This window comes from Scyliorhinus torazame, chromosome 11, assembly GCF_047496885.1.
Source record: "Scyliorhinus torazame isolate Kashiwa2021f chromosome 11, sScyTor2.1, whole genome shotgun sequence".
NCBI classification, from domain to species: Eukaryota; Metazoa; Chordata; class Chondrichthyes; order Carcharhiniformes; family Scyliorhinidae; genus Scyliorhinus; species Scyliorhinus torazame.
The window spans coordinates 154,957,902-154,981,133 of record NC_092717.1 but is presented as its reverse complement, the minus strand read 5'-3'; the positions used below and the strand labels follow the sequence as shown (position 1 = coordinate 154,981,133).

The 23,232-nt window shown below is 44.7% G+C and overlaps 1 protein-coding gene across 1 annotated transcript in view; it reads right to left on the bottom strand.

Moving 5' to 3' along the window:
* The window catches only part of smchd1 (structural maintenance of chromosomes flexible hinge domain containing 1), a 250,877-nt gene that overhangs the window by 102,516 nt on the left and 125,129 nt on the right, over window positions 1-23,232 (bottom strand). Inside the window, exons 30-31 of the mRNA XM_072467902.1 lie at window positions 14,274-14,399; window positions 11,260-11,339 (exon numbers count right to left, since the gene is read on the bottom strand). Of these exons, the coding sequence (XP_072324003.1) occupies window positions 11,260-11,339; window positions 14,274-14,399 (206 nt within the window). The remainder of the gene's footprint in view (window positions 1-11,259; window positions 11,340-14,273; window positions 14,400-23,232) is intronic.

Below are 23,232 nucleotides of genomic sequence, written 5' to 3'. Positions count from 1 at the left end.
TTACATAGGTAATACAGCAAACTTCACAGACTGGGCAAACCAAATTTACAGTAACCATCCACAGGACCAATTATGAAATGCATTCAAGATAGTTTTTTATGTCAGCCTGTCAAGGAACCATGTAAATTGAAAGATAAAATTACTTGCATTTATATGGAACCATTCCAAGACCTCAGAATGCCAATCATGCTTTCAAACAAATAAGATATTTTTGAAGAAATGAAGAAAATACACAGTCTATTATGTACAGCTAGCTCCCACAAAAGGCATAGTGGCCGTGACCAGAAAAATCAACATGACAAAAAAAACCAAGATTGACGGTGAGACAGGCCTTTCATCTTAAAGACAGCAACTTCAACAGTGCAGCATTCCCTCGGTACTATACCCGAGTGTCAGGCTTGATTTTTGTGGAGTGGAGTTTGAACCCACAACATTCCAACTCGCAAGCAATTGTGCCTGCAACTGAGCGAAGGCTGATACAGGCTGTTTGGGATATGGCATTGTTCAATGAGACTGGGCTCATTAAGGACTTTCCGGTAAAGGAGCGTCCAGGGTACACTGATCATTGGAATCTAATAGTGAGTTGGCCAAGTCCAAAATGTTGGTGTTAAATTTGAACAAAGCAAAATATGTAGATACCAGAGATCTACAAAATATTGCTTTTCAATCAGAATCTTTAAATCCCATGCCATTCCATCCACCTCCATCATAAAATCCCATGCACCCCACCCACCTTTTGCCCACTCAACCCCAATCCCTCCAGTCAGGGTAACTTTGATGTTGAACTCCCCTTACCTTCCTTTCTGCAAATCATTGGTGGTAAAATTAAAAATTTTATTGTAACAGTACTTCTTTGAATCTCCACCCCATGCCATTCCATCCTTTTTATGCCATTCTTCTCGAGCTATATCTATCACTTTCCTTTCATCCTTTTCATATCATGTCCATTCCAGCCCCTCTTCCTGTGCCATCCTATTCCCATTTCATAACTCCAATAATTCCCTGCAGCCCCCCCCCCCCCCCCCCACCCCGCCCCGCTCCAATTCTTGCGGAGTGTTCCAAGTTTGGTAAGCTTGTTCAGCAAAAATCTGTTATTCTACATGTGGATAGACAGTTTGCTAATTAGGTATTTTAAAACTTTATTGTAACACTCAGGAACTGAATGTACCCAGGTATGGTCCGCCAAATAAATCCACTAAGATACACCCCCTGAAGTGGCCAATACAATTGTCTGGACAGACAAGAACTGCATATTGGGGGTTGGTTTAGCTCAGTGTTTTTCAAACTTTTTTTGGGGGGGACCCATTTTTACCAACCGACCAACCTTCACGATCCACGCCTGCCGACCTTCGTGACCCACGTGGGCCGACCTTCGCGACCCAGGCCGGCTGACCTTCGCGACCCACCATTTTCTCTTACCTTGTTTGTTGCTGACAAAAATGGAGAAAATGGTTTTGGGTCCCTTTGCCCGCCCGAACTCGAAAAAAAAGGCTGCGACCATATTAAAAAAAAAAAATGCGTCTGCACTGCGCATTCGTCCAGATCATTGGTATGCATGCGCATAGCTTTGCGCATGCGCACCAATGATCGGGCACGCATACGCAGAGCGGCCAAAATTTTTTTTATCTGTTCCTGGCCATTTTGAAGGCCGCTCGCAGCCGGCATTATTAAAAGCCGGCTGCTGCTGCGCGCGGATTTGCGCAATCTGGAGCGCCGCGACGGACGGCTCCGTGTCCCTCCCGACACCCGCCCGCGACCCACCCGCGCGGATCGTGCCCCCGAGTTTGACAATTCCTGGTTTGGCTCACTTGGCTAGACAGCTGGTTCGTGATGCAGAGCGAGGCCAGCAGCGTGGGTTCAATAACGGATGAGGCACGCCTTCTCACTCTTGCCCCTCGCCCGAGGTGTGGTGTTCCTCAGGTTAAATTACCACGAGTCAGCTCTCTCCCTCAAAGGGGAAAGCCTATGGGCATCTGGCACTATGGCGACTTTACCTTTATTATTATCCAGCAGAGGGCAGTAGAGCAGAGCTGCTGATTGGCTGTTGCAAGGGAAATTTGCATACCTCCGTTGTGGTCACCCTAACTTGAAGGTGTTTTGTGAAGGAGCTGTTGTCAAGCGACACTTAAACCTGAAACACTTCTTCAGTGTTTCCCTCCCTACCCCCTCCTCTAACCAAAAAAAAAACAACCGCTGTAAAGATCAAGAGGAAGGCTCGAGGTCAGGTAGAAGTAGAAAGAAGTTGAACCGTGACGCCACAACCTTCAGGTAAGGGATTGGCTGGTGACTGGTAAGTAGTTTTTCTTTTATTTTCCCTCAGGTGTTATCGTGCAGGGCGCAGAGGTTGCTGAGTGAGTGCTTGCTGAGAAGGGGAGTGAATAATCGGTAAGCTCTTTCTTTCTTTTTCTTTTTTTTTTATCTAGAGGGGATGGCAGGGAAGGGAGTGCAATGTTCCTCCTGCAGAATGTTTGAGGTGAGGGACGCCGACAGTGTCCCTGCTGATTTCATCTGTGGGAAGTGCACCCATCTCCAGCTTCTCAGAAACCGCGTTAGGGAACTGGAGCTGGAGCTGGATGAACTTCGGATCATTCGGGAGGCAGAGGTGGTCATAGATAGAAGCTTCAGGGATGTAGTTACTCCGAAGAATAAAGATAGATGGGTGACGGTGAGAGGGGCTGGGAGGAAGCAGTCATTACAGGGATCCCCTGTGGTCGTTCCCCTTAGTAACAAGTATACCGCTTTGGATACTGTTGGGGGGGGGGGGGGGGGGGGGAGAAAGAGACCTACCAGGGATAAGCTATGGGGTACAGGTCTCTGGCACAGAGTCTGTCCCTATTGCTCAGAAGGGAAGGGGGGAGAGAAGTAGAGCATTAGTCATTGGAGACTCCATAGTTAGGGGGATAGATAGGAGATTCTGTGGGAACGAGAGAGACTCACGGTTGCTGTGTTGCATCCCAGGTGCCAGGGTAGCAGCCCCAAGTCGTGGTCCACATAGGTACCAACAACATAGGTAGGAAAAGGGATAGGGATGTAAGGCAGGAATTCATGGAGCTAGGGTGGAAACTTAGATCTGGGACAGAGTTATTATCTCTGGGTTGTTACCCGTGCCACGTGATAGCGAGACGAGGAATAGGGAAAGAGAGGAGTTGAACGCGTGGCTACAGGGATGGTGCAGGAGGGAGGGTTTCAGATTTCTGGACAATTGGGGCTCATTCTGGGGTCGGTGGGACCTCTACAAACGGGATGGTCTACACCTGGACCAGAGGGGTACCAATATCCTGTGGGGGAAATTTGCTAATGCTCTTCAGGAGGGTTTAAACTAGTTCAGCAGGGGCTTGGGAACCTGAATTGTAGCTCCAGTATACAAGAGGTTGAGAGTAGTGAGGTCATGAGTAAGGTTTTAAAGTTGCAGGAATGTACCGGCAGGCAGGAAGGTGGTTTAAAGTGTGTCTTCTTCAATGCCAGGAGCATCCGGAATAAGGTGGATGAACTTGGTACCTGGGACTTCGATGTTGTGGCCATTTCGGAGGCATGGATAGAGGAGGGACAGGAATGGTTGTTGCAGGTGCCGGGGTTTAGATATTTCAGTAAGCTCAGGGAAGGTGGTAAAAGAGGGGGAGGGGTGGCATTGTTAGTCAAGGACAGTATTACGGTGGCAGAAAGGATGTTTGAGGAGGACTCGTCGATTGAGGTAGTATGGGCTGAAGTTAGAAACAGGAAAGGAGAGCTCACCCTGTTAGGGGTTTTCTATAGGCCTCTGAAAAGTTCCAGAGATGTAGAGGAAAGGATTGCAAAGATGATTCTGGATAGGAGCGAAAGCAACAGGGTAGTTGTTATGGGGGACTTTCACTTTCCAAATATTGACTGGAAACGCTATTGTTAGAGTACTTTAGATGGGTCCGTTTTTGTCCAGTGTGTGGAGGGTTTCCTGACACAGTATGTAGATAGGCCAACGAGAGGCGAGGCAGTATCGGATTTGGTACTGGGTAATGAACCGGGACAGGTGTAAGATTTGGAGGTAGGTGAGCACTTTGGTGATAGTGACCACAATTCGATTACGTTTACTTTAGTGATGGAAAGGGATAGGTATATACCGCAGGGCAAGAGTTATATCTGGGGGAAAGGCAATTATGATGCAATGAGGCAAGACTTAGGATGCATCAGATGGAGAGGAAAACTGCAGGGGATGGGCACAATGGAAATGTGGAGCTCGTTCAAGGAACAGCTACTGCGTGTCCTTGATAAGTATGCACCTGTCAGGCAGGGAGGAAGTGGTCGAGCAAGGGAACCGTGGTTTACTAAGGCAGTCGAAACACTTGTCAAGAGGAAGAAGGAGGCTTATGTAAAGATGAGACTTGAAGGTTCAGTAAGGGCGCTCGAGTTGCAAGTTAGCTAGGAAGGACCTAAAGAGAGAGCTAAGAAGAGCCAGGAAGGGACATGAGAAGTCTTTGACAGGTGGGATCAAGGATAACCCTAAAGCTTTCTATAGATATGTCAGGAATAAAAGAATGACTAGGGTAAGAGTAGGGCCAGTCAAGGACAGTAGTGGGAAGTTGTGCTTGGAGTCCGAGGAGATAGGAGAGGTGCTAAATGAATATTTTTCGTCAGTATTCACACAGGAAAAAGACAATGTTGTCGAGGAGAATACTGAGATTCAGGCTACTAGACTAGAAGGGCTTGAGGTTCATAAGGAGGAGGAGTTAACAATTCTGGAAAGGGTGAAAATAGATAAGTCCCCTGGGCCGGATGGGATTTATCCTAGGATTCTCTGGGAAGCTAGGGAGGAGATTGCTGAGCCTTTGGCTTTGATCTTTAAGTCATCTTTGTCAACAGGAATAGTGCTAGAAGACTGGAGGATAGCAAATGTTGTCCCCTTGTTCAAGAAGGGGAGTAGAGACAACCCGGTAACTATAGACCAGTGAGCCTTACTTCTGTTGTGGGCAAAATCTTGGAAAGGTTTATAAGAGATAGGGTGTATAATCATCTGGAAAGGAATAATTTGATTAGACATAGTCAACACGGTTTCGTGAAGGGTAGGTCGTGCCTCACAAACCTTATTGAGTTCTTTGAGAAGGTGACCAAACAGGTGGATGAGGGTAAAGCAGTTGATGTGGTGTATATGGATTTCAGTAAAGCGTTTGATAAGGTTCACCACGGTAGGCTACTGCAGAAAATCTGGAAGCATGGGATTCAGGGAGATTTAGCAGTTTGGATCAGAAATTGGCTAGCTGGAAGAAGACAAAGGGTGGTGGTTGATGGGAAGTGTTCAGACTGGAATCCAGTTACTAGTGGTGTACCACAAGGATCTGTTTTGGGGCCACTGCTGTTTGTCATTTTTATAAATGACCTGGAGGAGGGCGTAGAAGGATGGGTGAATAAATTTGCAGATGACACTAAAGTCGGTGGAGTTGTGGACAGTGCGGAAGCATGTGCGGCCGCATTTGGAGTATTGAGTGCAATTCTGGTCGCCGCATTATAGGAAGGATGTGGAAGCATTCAAAACGATGCAGAAGGGATTTACCAGAATGTTGCCTGGTATGGAGGGAAGATCTTATGAGGAAAGTCTGAGGGACTTGAGGCTGTTTTTGTTAGAGAGAAGAAGGTTAAGAGGTGACTTAATCGAGGCACACAAGATGATCAGAGGATTGGATAGGGTGGACAGTGAGAGCCTTTTTCCTCGATGGTGATGTCTAGCATGAGGGGGACATACCTTTAAATTGAGGGGAGATAGATATAGGACAGATGTCAGAGGTAGGTTCTTTACTCAAAGAGTAGTAAGGGCGTGGAATGCCCTGCCTGCAACAGTAGTGGACTTGCCAACACGAAGGGCATTCAAATGGTCATTGGATAGACATATGGACGATAAGGGAATAGTGTAGATGGGCTTGAGAGTGGTTTCACAGGTCGGCGCAACATCGAGGGCCGAAGGGCCTGTACTGCGCTGTAATGTTCTATGTTCCATTACTGATAGGGAGAGGGATAACTATGGTTGATTGGAAAACTGGATTAAAATCTAAGCAATAAGCAGTGGGCAAGCAATGTCAAGCATTGAACAAAATATTCATAATTCATAACTGTACATTCCCTTAAGGAATAAAAATCCTCAAAAGTCCAACCAGAAGTTAAAGATAGTCTACAACAAAATGAAAAGGCTTTTAATGCTGCTAAGAGTAGCAGACCTGAGGATTGGAAGGATGGCCAAGAATTCACAGAATCCCTACAGTACAGAAGGATGTCATTAGGTCCATTGAGTCTGTGCACTGACCCTCTCAAAGAGCACTCCACCCAAGCCCACTCACCCACCTTATCCCAATAACCCCTTAACCTAACCTACATATCCCTGGACATTGAGGAAATTTAGCATGACCAATCCACCTAACCCACACATCTTTGGACTGCGGGAGGAAACAGGAGTACCCGGAAGAAACCCACAGACACGGGGAGAACATACAAACTCCAGTCACCCAAGAACAGAATTTTATAAACATTTTAAAATATTTTTATTCTCCTCCTTTTTCACATTTTCTCGCCAATTTACACCCAACAATAAACAACAATCAGTAACTAATGCAATGCCAATCCCCATATCACGACAACAATCCTCCGACCAAACTCCCAAACATTAGCCTGCATGTTAACATAAACAAATGACAAAAAGGAATCAGGAATCACCCAGTCACCATTAACACATACAGTCCCCCTCTCCCAACCCTCCCAGCAAACCCCCCCCAAATGTTAGTGTTCGATGGAATCCAATTCTTGAAAGTGCGTAATGAATAACGCCCATGAATTGTAGAACCCCTCCATCCTTCCCCGCAGTTCAAATTTGACCTTCTCAAGAGTCAAGAATTCCAGCAGGTCCCCCCTGTCATGCACAAGGTGGAGAGATTGATCTCCACCCTAACAGGATCCGCCTTCGGGCGGTCAACGAGGCGAAGGCTACAACATCTGCCTCCGCGCCCGTTTCCAACCCTGGGTGATCCAACACCCCGAATATGGCCTCCCGAGGGCCCTGGTCCAGTTTCATGTGCACCACTTTAGAGATTACCCTAAAAATCTCCTTCCAGTAATCCTCCAGCTTTGGACAGGACCAAAACATATGAACGTGGTTTGCAGGGCCCCCCCCGCGCAACGTTCACACATTTTCTACCCCCTCGAAGAGCTGGCTCATCCTCACCCTTGTAAGGTGTGCTTTATATACCAGCTTCAGCTGTATCAGCCCCAACCTCACCCACGAGGTGGAGGCGTTCACCCTCCAGAGCACCTCACACCAGAACCCCTCCTCCATACACTCTCCCAACTCTTCCTCCCACTTTGCCTTGATCCCTTCCAGCGGTGCCTTCCCCTCTTCGAAAATAGCCACTTAAACCGCTGATTTTACCCCCTTCTCCAGTCCCCCCGTCGTCAGCACCTCCTTCAGCAATGTGGAAGCCGGCTCTACTGGGAAGCTCTGTATCTCCTTTCTGGCAAAGTCTCAAACCTGCATATATCTAAATATTTCCTCCTGCTCCAGCCCATACCAAACTTCGCCCCCAGCTCCTTCAATCCTGCAACTGACCCCCCAAGAAACAAATCTTTGAATGTCCTAATTCCTTTCTCCTCCCATCTCTGAAAATTTCCATCCCACTTCCCTGGCTCAAATCTATGGTTCCCTCGAATCGGCATTTCCCCTGACCCTGCCCCCAACCCAAAGTGCTGGTGAAACTGCCTCCAAATTCTCAACGAAGCTATTACTACCAGACTCCCTGAGTATCTCCCTGGGGCTCCCAAGGCCAGAATTGAACCTGAGTCCCTGGCACTATGAGGCAGCAGTGCTACCCATTCTGCCACCGTGCTGTGATCGAACACCGAATGAGGCCAAACTAGCAAATAACATAAGACTGCAAATGCTTCTATAGGTATCTACAAGATAAGAGGTTAGCAAGGATAAACAAAGATCACTTACAGGCAAAGAGAGGAAAGATTATATGGGAAAATAAGAAAATAGCAGACATATTACTATGATCATTTTATGTAAATATTAGTATGAAAGCTAATAGGACAATGTTGCAGTTCTACAAATATTTGGCAAATAGTGGGCGAATGTTTTCTCCCCTCAAATATTCACTACTCCAAAGGTATTCTTTTAAGGGCAGTAACTTCAAAAAAATTAAAAGAGAACTGCTGGGTAATTTCCTTTTGACACCTAGCATAACTTGTTTTTAGTGCAATATTCATTGAAGAATTTTGAGTTAACAGACAGAATCCCACATTAAACTGATAGGCATTCTTAGAATATGGATGATATTGTAACACACTTATGATTCAAGAAATCACCGTCAAATGTTAAAATCTGCAGTAACCTTGATACATTGGACATCACAGATTTTACAGGATGCCAGTGCTAGGTACAGCCTAACTACAAGCACAATAACTTAAGAACACAATCTGCTTTGAAAGGTGCTTTTACATTACACCAACTGGAACCGGTCTCATTCAGCTTCAGACAGTTGCCAGTAATGCAAACTAAAGTAAGGCCTTCGACAAGATCCCTCATGGCAGACTGGTACAGAAGGGGAAGTTGCACAGGATCAGAGGTGAGCTGGCAAGATGGATACAGAACCTGATCGGTCATAAAAGACAGAGGGTAGCAGTGGAAGGGTACGTTTCTGAATGGAGGGCTGACTAGTGGTGTTCCTTAGGGACCAGTGCTGGGACCCTTGTTATTTGTAATATATATATATATAGTAAGTTTGCGGACGACACAAAGGTTGGTGGAATTGCGGACAGCATGAGGACCGTCAGAGGATTCAGCAGGATAAAGATCAGTTGGAGACTTTTTTTTTTAAATAACTTAATGTTTGCGTCCTGAGTCAGTTCTTTTGTGTACCCAATTATTTTTTTCCAATTAAGGGGCAATTTAGCATAGCCAATCCACCCACCCTGCATATCTTTGGGTTGAGAGAGTGAAACCCACGCAGACACAGGGAGAATTTACCAACTCCACACGGGCAGTGACCCAGGGCTGCGATTCGAACCTGGGTCCTCAGCGCCCTAGGGAGCAGTGCTAACCACTGAGCCCCCTATCAGTTGGAGACTTGGGCCGAGAGATGGCAGATGGAGTTTAATCCGGACAAATGTGAGGTAATGCATTTGGGCGGTCTAATACAGATGGGAAACACAGTAAATCGCAGAACCCTTAAGAGTATTGATAGGCAGAGGGATCTGGGTGAACAGCTACACAAGTCACTCAAAGTGGCAACGCAGGTGGAGAAGGTAGTCAAGAAGGCAGATGGCATGCTTGCCTTCATCGGGCGGGGCATTGAGTTTAAATATTGGCAGGTCATATTGCAGCTTTATGGAACCTTAGTTAAGAATATAGTGTTCAATTCTGGTTGCCACACTACCAGAAGGATGTGAAGGTTTTGGAGAGGGTACAGCAAAGATTTACCAGGATGTTGCCTGGTATGGAGGGCATTAGCTATGAGGAGAAGTTGGAGAAGCTTAGTTTGTTCTCACTGGAACGAAGGAGATTGAGGGACGACCTGATAAAAGTCTACAAGATTATGTGGGGCATGGACAGAGTGGATAGTCAGAAGCTTTTTCCAGGGTGGAAGAGTCAATTACTGGGGGGCAGAGGCTTACGGTGCGATGGGCAAGGTTTAATGGAAATGTACGAGGCAAGTATTGTTTACACAGAGGGCAATGGGAGCCTGGAACCCGCTGCCGGGGGAGGTAGTGGAAGCAGATGCGATAATAGGATGGAAATAGAGCGATGTGGTCCCGGAAGGGTAGTTTTTTTTAAGTTCAGATGGGCAGCATGGTTGGTGCAAACTTGGGAGGGCCGAAAGATCTGTCCCTGTGCTGTAATTGTCTTTGTTCTTAAAGTCAGTGTAGTATTTGCGGAAGGGATCAAAAGTTTGAGTCTTTTCAATTTTCAATTTGAGGAAATTTCTATGATACGATGTTCGATGTCGTACAAGCAGTGTGACAGATTCAGCTACAGGTCATATGGAACCTGGCGTGCTTTCAGATGATACCATCGCAGAATGGTAGAGGATATCTTTGAGATCCCAGAGATGAGTGCAGGAATGGGAGAAGAAGCCATGAATGATGAGCCGCTAGCTATAGTTTGATAGATAAGAATGGAACAAAGTTGGGCAGTTCCACCTGGCTGGATGAAAGATATAGGAAGCGAATGGTGTCACCAACTTTAACAAAAACTGCAAAGAAGGATTAGGAGGGATAGTTTATCACAGTCATTGTCACAAAGGTAATTAGTGAATTTGATATGGGCTGTTTCAGTACGGTGGCTGGGTGAGAAACCCGATGGGAGGTTTCAAACATGGCACCGATTCGGGAAACAACAATGTGTTCAAGGACTTTGGAAATAGGGTTGTAGTTTGCAGTGACAGAAGGTCATTTTGAAGAGAGGACAGACAGATTTGAAGTAGGTGGAATGGTACCTGAGAAGGAACTGTTAAATATATCAGCTACAGTCAGCAAATCGGGTAGAACGGATCAGGGGAGCAGGAAGTGGATCCCATAGACAAGTTGAGTTTGGAGTCAGAATTCTAGGACTTCAAATGGAATCTGGAGGAAGGCCTGGAGTTCAGAGCTGCAGCAGCAGGAAACATTTATGCAAGTTTGTTCCAACTGACATGGGAAAGGGAGGGGAGAAAAGAGACAGTGGCAGTTGAATGGATGGTCCCACTTTGAGGTGAAAAAAATGTCCACATGTTTCTTGCACTTATTGTGGGAGGTGAGGGTGGAGGAGGCCAAGAAAAACATTTTAAAACAGTTTTTGAAGATAAGCCAAGGACAATCTTTGCGTTTCTAGATGATCTTAGAATGTTGAGCAGGTTTAGCAATGTAGCCCAGCCAGGTCTGGTAATGGATGTTTAAACTTGCCAAAGACAATCAAAATCCATATCCCTTGGGCTTAAAATAATAAATATGAGGAGCACACCTGGGGGCAGGCTGGGGAGAGATTAGGTGACAGTTTTCTAATAGGGTCATAAATATCAAGTGGTCAAGATGGTGTTAATTTATGAAATCAATAGCTAAAGAAATGAAAGCTAAAATTAGGAATTTGAAAGTGTGCTGGTGAATAACTTAAGGTACAAGAGAGAGTTGGAAGAATATCGGAAAATATGGGTGGAGATAGGTGATCAGAGATTGCCTCATCAGTTGGGGCTACAATGGGAATAGTGAGGTCATTTCTGATATGATCAAGAGGACACATACAAGCTGTTGAAAACGGATTTGATTTAACCATACCTTGTTGCAAAGATTTGAAACGAACCAAAATTTGCCCTTCCATTTTCATCAGTTTTCTGCAGTTGTGGTACTGGTGACAGCTAGAGGAAGAGGAAATCAGTTTATTTCTAAAATACATGGGTCCATAGAAATCCAAGTAACCCCGCTAGTTCACGTTATGTACCACTACGATTTGTGGGCATTAATTGTTGCTGTTATATGGCACTATGGTTAGAAAAATAACATTCTGAAAAATTGATTTCGACGAAATGCTTCCACACAATGGTGAAATTCAGTCTCCAATCCCCCCCCCAAAAGAGGGTGGGTGAGAAAAGAGTCTGATGAAAGTGGAGCTATAAAACAGTAATCTCCTTTTAAGAGACTTGCAGATGACTTTCTTCCCTCCCCATACTCCACGGTGGAAGGCCATGTCTAGACCACTAGTATACTTAGACGGGAAGAGATAGCTCTGAAACACCTTTACCAAGCACCCTGGTGAAGAGCGATATACCAAAATTCAATCACAGAATCTGACAGCACAGGTGGCGGTTGTTTGGCCCAACACAATTAATACCAACTCTGGCAAGGACTCTACTCCTTTAACTTTTACTTATTCAAACATTTATCCACTTCCCTTCTCAAAGCTATTTTGGATTCTCTTTCTATCACTGTTTACAGTATTTAAAGTTTTTATAAAACATATTCTTGACTTCCCCTTTTGTTCCCTTTATGATGCTGAAGTCACTGGCGTGGTGATGATGAAAATAGTTTTACCAGAGTTCATCTTATTAAACCCATAAATATCGATCAGATTTTAATTTATCTACCTCAGAGTGAAGCCCTGATTTTCTAGAAAGCCCTCATAACTAAAGCATTCCATTTCTTCTTTTTTAAAAAAAAATGTATTTTATTCCAAACATGTATAAACAAGAAAATTAAGAATTCCAACAAAACAATCAGAAGGAAGAATACTCCTTCCCTGGATTCCTAAACCTCCACGGGTCAACCATTCCCATTCGTTCCATAAACCCTCCCAGCTCTTTTGACATCTTCAGCCTTTCCATTGATTTGGGGCACGATCTGTCCACCATCGGCTCCATTACACAATTGAAATCTCCGCCCATAATCAATTTGTGCGTATCTAGGTTCGGGATCACTCCCAGCACTCAGAATAAACCCCACATCATCCCAATTTGGTGCATATACATTGACTAGCACCACTGGCGTCCCCTCCAGCACTCCACTCACTATTGTACATCTCCCTCCTGGGTCCCTTACCTCGCTAGCTCCCACAAACTGCATTTGTTTACTCATTAAAATGACCACACCCCGCAGCCTCGAGTTCAACCCCGCATGGAATACGTGTCCCGCCCATCCTTTCCTCAGCCTAATCTGATCCTTATCTTGGGAGGTGCAGCTCCTGTAAGAAAATCGCCTTCTGCCCTCAAACCTTTCAGGTGTGCAAAGGAATGGGCAATAAATCCTGGCCTTGCCAACAATGTTTAAATTCCAGAAAAGAAAACCGAAAATTCCATTTTTTGCTTTTTAAAAAAAACTTATCAACTTTTAAAGGTTTCTGTTTCAGGGTGTCCAAGAAGCTACATCGAGTGGTCCAATGGCAGTGATACTGATACCTAGTGATTACCAAAGGTGACATTTTCCAGTCGAAAAAACAACTGTTCTTTTAGTCAACTTTGTATCCATGTAGCTACATTCTCACTACTATTTTGGATTTCTGCATTGACAAGCAGTGATATCTCAGCAAATGCTAAAAATCTCACACAATATTCACCATCTTCTCTTTTTAATATATTCCTTTCCTTCAAATGTTTAATTCCTAACATTCAAAACCATTTTTGGCTATCCTTACATTAGACCATATTTTTCCGAGCATTAGCTTTATACTGTATTACGGTCTGTAGCAGTTTACTCTACTGCCAATGTTATTTTACCCAGTACATCCCCATCTGGTTAATTTAAAGATGTTCTCTTGGCAGGCTTTGCCACAACTGCCATAACAAAGCCTTGTTAGTGGAACAGTCCTAAGTCAGAACAAGGCATATTAGAATTAACAGCTCGGGACATATTTAAATTAGTGAAACGTGGATAATAATGTGTCCCTCCAAAGCCTTAATTTATTTATCAGCTTGCCTCTGAAGTGAAGCAATATGAAGGAAGGGGTCAAAATCCTGGAACTCCCCTCCCTAATAGCACTGGGGGTGTACAGACACTACATGGACTGCAGCAGTCCATGAAGGCATGATGAGCAATAAATGCTTGCCCAGCCAGCGATTACAGAATGAATAGAAAAAAGTCATGTTTAACATTGATGAGTGGTGGATGATCATGCTATTATCCAATTGCACCCCTAAAGTTACTTTATCCACCTGGTGTTTTTGAGAAATCACTGCATTTATTCAATTAACCTAGCTCAAAGGGAAAGTTCGTTTGAAAGCTACAATTCAGAAATATATTGAAAATGAAAGATGTAAAATGGATGGAGTCAAATATAAATAATTTCCCCCCCACTTATTTATGGTTAAAGATAAAGACTGTTAGAAGGATAAATCCTTCGGTTTTGTTTCGTGTTAACGTTTCCATTCTTAATTTAAAATTGGTACTTGAATCAAGAATATACAGAGGACTACTCAAAAGTAACAACGGTTGGACATCTGTTTTTGGACTCAACAGTGTGCAAACGTCAGGTGGTCAAAGGCATCTTACTCCATTTTTTATCTGTGTCAAAGGTTTTGATTTGAGGGCCGTCATTTCATTTCCAAAACACAAAACAGAACAAACTAAAGGAATGCACAAAAAATAGGACTACATTTCTTGGACTTTGTGGCTGGATCACGAGGGCTCAGGGTAAACATTTCTATTAGTACTACTTGCATGCATTGTGAAACATGCTTTTAGGAAACCTATTCTTAGCCTTCACATGCAGGAAACTGGTCACATTTCCACCCACACACACCCCTCCCACATGGCACCAACCATGTTATTTACAGCTAAAATAGCACCAGTAAATTCATTACCTTTAGGCCACTTTCTTTTAGCAGGACAACTTTAATCATAGGTTCAGGAGAAGGATTCCCCCAATCATCACATAGCTGGACAACCAAAGGCTTATCAAGAGCCTTACCATTGACAACAGAGAGGGGCTAAAAAGAAAATAAATATGCAGTTAAGGCAGATACATCTCAATGTCAACTTTCAACTAAATTCTACACAAAATTGAACTGATAGTGATATTAAACACCTTTACTGTAGCTTGTAATCAGAGTGGAATGTCCAAAAACAAATCAATTATGTACCATCCAAATTTTACAAAGATACTTTTGTGGTGGACTTCCAACTAACCACAGGAGACCCAGGAACAGGTCACAATTGTTTATCCATGATTCAAATATGGAAGGAATTACCCAGAGAAACTTCTGGAGTAACAACTTCCTCTAATACAGCTCTCACAGCTTGAACACAGCTTTCACAGGGAGAAATCTCAACTCTAATACAGTTCTCGGCTCTTATACAACAATCACAGGGAGAGCATTCAAATACCACTCTCGGTCACTAGGTCACAGATACAGACTGCTATACAGTTAGTCAGTACACAGAACATTCTGATCTTATCTATGTAGGTTTATTATTAAACCTTCACCCAAAAGCTTGTTTGTAATCTTCCACCTTCAACTGTCTATTCCTCGAAAAAGTAAACAACCTTGCTGGCAGGATCTGCTGGTATTAGGATCATGATTAGCACGTGATTTTAATCAAATACAAGGGTGTTAGTTTCATCCCTTTTTACTAAATCTATTAATGCACTCTTACATATGCCATATCATTTTTTTTGTTTATAAATTTAGAGTACCCAATTATTTTTATTTTTTTCACCAATTAAGGGGCAATTTAGCGTGGCCAATCCACCTAACCTGCACATCTTTGGGTTGTGGGGATGAAACCCACGCAGACACGGGGAGAATGCGCAAACTCCACACGGACTGTGACCCAGGGCCGGGATTCGAACCCGGGTCCTCAGCGCTATATACCATATCATTAGAATATCGGACTTAAAAGTGCACCTATGAATGCACAATTTTCTGGTAAGCCCTATACTTGTAAGAAAGGCACTGCAATAACCATGGGAGACTTGAAAATGCATGGACAAATCTGACTGGACAAGTTCATTGCATTTTTGCGACAATTTCTTATATTTGTGAGTTTCTTAGAACAATGCATTCTGAAACCAAACAGTGAATATGCTATGTTGGACCAGGCAATGAGACAGGATTAATTAGTGGGCCCATAGTAAGATCCGCTAAGGAAGTGTGATCATAATATAATTAATTTCAGGTTCAGCTTGAGATTGGGAAACTTGGGTCTAACTAGTGCCATAAGCTTAACTAAAAGCAATAGGTATGGAGACAGAGTTGACTAAAGTGGACTGGGAAATAGATTTAAAAGTAATGAGATAGATAAATCGGTGGCAGTCATTTAAGGAGATATTTCCTAATTCCCAAATATATTCCTTTGAAAAATAAAGACTCTGTGAGGACGATGAACCATCTGTGGCTGAGGAAATGAAAATGGAATCAAATTGAAAAGGGCACACAGAATGTTGAAAACATCAGCTGTAGGCCAGGAACATTTTAGAAACAAGCAATGGACAATTAAAAAATAGAGGGAACAAAAAGATTGAAAGCAAACTAGTAAGAAATATAAACAATAGACAGCAAGAGCTTCTGAAATATATAAAAAGGAAGAGAACAACTAAAGTACATGTTGGCCCTTTAGGAGGATGGGACTAGAGAACTAATAATGGAAAACATGGAATTGGCAGAGGCATTGAACAAATATTTAGTATCGGTCTACGTGGTAGAAGACATTAAAAGCATCCCAATAATAGTAGATCAAAGGATAAAAGGGAGGAACTTAAAACAATTATTGCTAGAGAAAAAATACAAGGGAAACTAAAGGGATTAAAGACTGACAAATCCCCTGGGTCTGATGGCCTACATCTTAGAGTCTTAAAAAAGTTGCAGAAATACTGGATGCATTGGTTGCAATCTTCTAAATAGCCTAGATTCGGTAAGGGCCCAGCAGATTGGAATACCATGAATGTGAAGTCCTATTCAAGAAGAGGAAAACAAAAAAAAAAAGGAAATAATGGGCCAATTAACCGGATATCGCCAATGGGAAAATGCTGGAATCCATCATTAAGAAAGTAATAGTAGGACATTTAGAAAACCATATTGATCAGAGTAAACATCCTTTATATTTTTTTTTAAAATATGTTTTATTGAAATTTTTTTCCCAAACAACAATTTTTCCCCTCTGACAAAGCAAACGCAACAATAACAATACAGAAATTTTTAACAATACACAAGTAACAAAACCCCTTTATCTTTGACCTAAACTAAACTAAACCCGCCCCTCCCCCTCCCCCTGGGTTGCTGCTGCTGGTCATCTGTCTTCCCTCTAACGTTCCCCTAGGTAGTCGAGAAATGGCTGCCACCGCCTGGTGAACCCTTGAGCCGATCCTCTCAGGGCAAACTTTATCTGCTCCAGTTTAATGAACCCCGCCATATCATTTACCCAGGCCTCCAGTCCGGGGGGTTTCGCCTCCTTCCACATGAGTAGGATCCTGCGCCGGGCTACTAGGGACGCAAAGGCCACAACGTCGGCCTCTTTTGCCTCCTGCACTCCCGGCTCTTCCGCAACTCCAAATAGAGCTAACCCCCAGCCTGGTTTGACCCGGGCCTTTACCACCCGCGAAATCACTCCCGTCACTCCCTTCCAATACCCTTCCAGTGCCGGGCACGCCCAAAACATATGTGCGTGGTTTGCCGGGCTCCCGCCACACCTCCCACATTTGTCCTCCACTCCAAAGAACCTGCTCAATCTTGCTCCCGTTATGTGTGCTCTATGTAGCACCTTAAATTGAATCAGGCTAAGCCTAGCGCACGAGGAAGAGGAATTTACCCTGCTTAGGGCATCAGCCCACATACCCTCCTCTATCTCCTCCCCTAGTTCTTCTTCCCACTTTCCTTTTAGTTTGCCCACCGACTCCTCCCCCCTCTTCCCTCATCTCTCGGTAAATCTCTGACACCTTGCCCTCTCCGACCCACACCCCTGAAAGCACCCTGTCCTGTATCCCCTGTGTCGGGAGCAACCAAAATTCCCTCACCTGTTGTCTAGTAAATGCCCTCACCTGCATATATCTCAAGAAATTTCCCTGGGGCAACTTATACTTTTCCTCCAATGCTCCCAAGCTCGCAAAAGTCCCATCTAAAAATAAATCTCCCACCCTCCTAATTCCCAACTGGTACCAGCTCTGAAATCCTCCATCCATTCTTCCTGGGGCGAACCTATGGTTGTTCCTGATTGGGGACCCCACCAGGGCTCCCCGCACCCCTCTCTGTCGCCTCCACTGTCCCCAGATATTCAATGTTGCCACCACCACCGGGTTCGTGGTAAACTTTTTAGGTGAGATCGGTAGCGGCGCCGTCACCAGCGCCTCTAAACTCGTCCCTTTACAGGACTTTCTCTCCAGTCTTTTCCACGCCGCTCCCTCACCCTCCATTTACATATCATTGCCACATTGGCGGCCCAATAGTAATCGCCCAAGTTCGGTGCCAATCCTCCTCTGTCCCTACTACGCTGAAGGAACCCCCTCCTTGCTCTCGGAACTTTCCCTGCCCACACGAAGCTCGTGATGCTCCTGTCTATTTTATTAGAAAAGGTCTTGGTGATTAGTATAGGGAGACATTGAAATACAAATAAGAACCTCGGGAGGACCATCATCTTAATTGCTTGCACCCTGCCCGCCAGCGATAGAGGCTGCATGTCCCACCTCTTGAAGTCCTCCTCCATTTGTTCCACCAACCGTGTCAGATTAAGTCTGTGCAAGGTTCCCCAGCTCCTAGCGATCTGAATCCCCAGGTATCGGAAGTTTCTTTCCACTTTCCTTAGAGGCAAGCCTTCTATCTCTCTACTCTGGTCCCCTGGATGTATCACAAATAATTCACTCTTCCCCATGTTTAGCCTATACCCCGAGAAATCCCCGAACCCCCTCAAAATTCGCATAACCTCTATCATCCCCCCCGCTGGGTCCGACACGTATAACAATAGGTCATCCGCATATAACGAGACTCGGTGTTCTTCTCCCCCTCTAATCACCCCTCTCCATTTCCTGGAGTCTCTCAACGCCATGGCCAGAGGTTCAATTGCCAACGCGAACAACAATGGAGACAGCGGGCATCCCGGTCTTGTTCCCCTATATAGTCGGAAATACTCCGATCTATGTCGACCTGTAACTACGCTTGCCGTTGGAGCCCCATAAAGAAGTCTAACCCAGCTAATAAACCCGTTCCCAAACCCAAACCTCCTTAACACTTCCCATAAATACTCCCACTCCACCCTATCAAATGCCTTCTCTGCGTCCATTGCCGCCACTATCTCTGCCTCCCCCTCCACTGGGGGCATCATTATCACCCCTAATAGTCGTCGTACGTTAACATTCAGTTGTCTCCCTTTTACGAACCCTGTCTGGTCTTCGTGCACCACCCCCGGGACACAGTCCTCTATCCTCGATGCCAGTACCTTTGCCAACAATTTGGCGTCCACGTTCAATAATGAAATGGGTCTATAGGACCCGCACTGCAACGGATCTTTATCCCTCTTCAAAATTAACGATATCGTCGCCTCCGACATCGTCGGGGGTAGAGTCCCCCTTTCCTGGCCTCATTGAACGTCCTCACCATCAACGGGGCCAACAAGTCCACATATTTTCTGTAATACTCCACCGGGAACCCGTCTGGTCCTGGGGCCTTCCCTGCTTCCCAGTCCCTTAATAACCTCGTCCACCCCAATCGGTGCCCCCAGGCCTACCACCCCCCGCTCCTCCACTTTCGGGAACCTCAATTGGTCCAGGAACTGCCGCATCCCCTCCTCTCCCTCTGGGGGTTGAGACCTATACAGTTCCTCATAGAAGGTCTTGAACACCTCATTTATCTTTCCTGCCCTTCGCACCGTGTCTCCCCTTTCGTCTCTAATTCTTCCTATCTCCCTCGCTGCTGCCCTCTTTCGCAATTGATGAGCCAACAGGCGACTCGCCTTTTCCCCATATTCATACCTCCTCCCCTGTGCCTTCCTCTACAGTACCTCCGCCTTTCTGGTGGTCAGAAGGTCAAATTCCGTCTGGAGTCGTCTCCTCTCCCTGTACAATTCCTCCTCCGGGGTCTCTGCAAATTCCCTATCCACCCTTAAAATCTCCCCCAGTAATCTTTCCCTTTCCTTGGCCTCTGTTTTCCTTTTGTGAGCCCCAATGGAGATCAGCTCTCCTCTGACCACCGCTTTTAGTGCTTCCCATACCACTCCCACAGGGACCTCGCCGTCGTCATTGACCTCCAGATATCTCTCAATACACCCCCGCACTCTTGCACACACTCCCTCATCCGCCATCAGTCCCACATCTAATCGCCAGAGTGTTCTCTGCTCCCTTTCCTCTCCTAATTCCAGGCCCACCCAATGTGGGGCATGATCCGAAACCGCTATGGCTGAGTACTCAGCTTCTTCCACCCTAGAGATCAACGACCTTCCCAAAACAAAAAAATCTATCCGGGAGTACACTTTATGGACATGGGAGAAGAAGGAAAACTCCCTAGCCCTAGGTCTAAGAAATCGCCATGGATCCACTCCCCCCATTTGGTCCATAAACCCCTTAAGTACCTTGGCCGCTGCCGGCCTTCTTCCGGTCCTTGAGCTGGATCTATCTAGCCCCGGGTCCAGCACCGTATTAAAGTCCCCTCCTAAAATCAAGTTTCCTACCTCCAGGTCCGGTATACGCCCCAGCATCCGTCTCATAAATCCCGCATCGTCCCAGTTTGGGGCATACACGTTAACCAATACGACCTCCATTCCCTCCAGCCTGCCACTCACCATTACATATCTACCTCCGCTATCTGCTACGATGTTCTTTGCTTCAAATGCTACCCGTTTCCCCACCAAAATGGCCACCCCTCTATTCTTTGCATCCAGTCCTGAGTGGAACACCTGTCCCACCCATCCTTTCCTTAGCCTAACTTGGCCCGCCACCTTTAGGTGCGTCTCTTGGAGCATAACCACATCTGCCCTTAGTCCTTTCAAATGCGCGAGCACTCTGGCCCTTTTTATCGGTCCGTTCAGGCCTCTCACGTTCCACGTGATCAGCCTCACTAGGGGGCTACCTGCCCCCCTCCCGCGTCGACTAGCCATTACCTTCTCTAGGCCAGTCCCATATCCCGCCTCCGCGCTCCCGCTCGCTCCCCCAGCGTCGCACACCATCCCCGCCCACCCACTCTTTAGCCATTTCCTTTTGGATTTCCGCAGGTAAACATCCTTTCTAAAGGGAAATAGTATTTCACAAGCTTATGAGAGTGCTTATAATAATAATCTTTATGGGAAGCCATTAGATGTTATGTACTTGTATTTCCAAAAGGCATTCAGTAAGGTGCCACATAAAAGGTTGCAACAAAGATAAGAGCTCATCATGTTGGGGTAATATATTAGCACGGATAGAGGTTTGGTTAACAAACAGGAAATGAGTTGGGATAAATGGGCCATTTTCAGGTTGACAAACTAACGAGTGGAGTACCAGAGATCAATGCCACGGCCTCAACTATTTGCGATCTGCATTGACTAGGATGACGGATCCGATTATATAGAAGCCAAATTTGGTGGTAATATAAAGACAAGTAGAAGAATAGGTTGTGAAGAGGATTAAGGATCTGCAAAGGGATATAGCTACATTGAGCAGTCAAAATATCGGCAGATGGAGATTGTGCAAAAATGTGAGCTTGTTCACTTTGGCAAGGAAGGTAGAATATTTAAATGGCAACAGATTGCAGAATGCTGTCATAGAGGAATCTAGTGTCCTTATACACGAATCACAATGTCTGTATGCAGGTGCAGCCAGTGCAAATAGAATGTTGGCCATTATCCATAGAATCCCTACAGCACAGGCCATTCAGCCCATCCCGTATTGCAAGGGAACATAGAACAGTACAGGCCCTTCGGCCCACAATATTGTGCCGACCATTTATCCTAATCTAAGATGAACCTAACCTACACCCCTTCAAATTTACTGCTGTCCATGTGCCTGTCCAGAAAAGAGCTTCTGCAAGTATATAAATTAGTTGCCTTATGGGCATTGATGAGCCTACCCAAAGTATTGTGCAGAGTTTTGGTCTCCTAACTTACGGAAATATTTACTTGTATTGGAGCCAGTTCAGAGAAGGTTCACTAGGCTGTTTGCTGGGATGAACAGGTTGTCTTAAATGAGGAAAGGAACATGGGCCTATACTCATTGCAATTTAGAAAAAAAGAGGGGGTGAAGCATAAGATTCTGAGGGGATTTGACACGGCAGATACCGAGAGGATTTTTCCTGTTATAGAGATAGATAGATAGAAAAATACAGCACAGAACAGGCCCTTCGGCCCACGATGTTGTGCCGAACCTTTGTCCTAGATTAATCATAGATTATCACCTTCCACCCCACCTCACCCCCATTTAACCCTCTCCCTCACATCTTTTGGGTGCCCTGAATTGGAAGCCGTAATCACATTGGGGCCCAACTATTTTATATAGCTTGAGCAGAGCTACTTGGTTTTGTACACTGCATTCCACTATTTATAAATCCCATTTAAAGCAAAGGCTTCAATATGATATATTTTACAACCATGGTTTTTTCAGACAATTACTCACAACTTGGTCATCCATGTTGCGCATTCAGCTCTGCCTCTTTGAATCTGGTCCTATATAATATCCCAACAGCACATCCAAAAGACTTGAACCTCACCAGCACTGTAAACAACAATCCTATGTCCAAATGTAAATATCTCTTGTGGAGGAAATATAGAACCAGAGGGCACAGTTTAAAATAAGGGCTCATCCATTTATGATGGAGATGAAGAGGAATATCGTCTCTCATATGGTCACTTGTCTTTCAAATTCTCTTCATGACAGCAGTGTAGGCTGGGTCATTTAATAGATTCCAGACCAAGTTAGATTTTGAACTCAAGCCAAGGATTATGGGGAACAGGCAGAAAAATAGTCAAAGCCACAATCACATTAGCCATCATTTTACTGAATAGTAGAGTGCGCTTGAATGGCCAACTCCTGTCCTATTTATGATGTTACAGCATTGGGAGTAGTTTAAGATAAATGGACGAGTTGCTAATGAACAGAAAACAGTGCTGGAATAAATGGGCCATTTTCCAGTTAGCAAATAGTGGAGTGCCACAATAATCTGTGCTGGGGTCTCAATTAGTTACAATCTACATTAATGACTTGGATTAAAGGACTGAGTGCCGACTAAACAAAGATAGGTGGGAAAGCAAGTTTTGAGGACACAAAGTCTTCAAAAGGTTGTGATTGTGGGTAGAACTTTGGCAGACAAAATATAATGTGAAAAATGAGTACCCATTTTTAAGAATAAAAACATAAAATATTTAAATGGCGAGAGACTATGGAATGCTGTGGATGTCCTCGGACACAAAAATGACAAAACGTTAGAATCCAGGTTCAACAAGTAATTAGGAAGACAAATAGAATATTAGCCGGGGGGGGGGGGCGTTGGGGTATAAAAGTAGTGACGTCTTGTTATAACTGTAACATCACATTGAGAGAATTGTGCAGTTTTGGTCTTCTTACTCAAGGAGGGAAATACTTGCATTGGGGGCAGTTCAGAGGTTTAATAGATTGATTCCTGGGATGAAGGGGTGTGTCTTAGGAGGGAAGTTTGAGCAGGTTAGGCCTTTAATCATTGGAATTTGGAAGAATGAGAAATGATCTTATTGAAATATATAAGATTCTGAAAGGGATTTACAGTGATTGGGAACCTTTGCTACAGTTAACTGCCAAGCTTTTGTTTAAATTCAAATGAGGCAGATTGACTTGATTACTACATACTGCCTCTCCCAAAGTCCGCTTGCCAACAAATCAGCACGCTCTTCCCG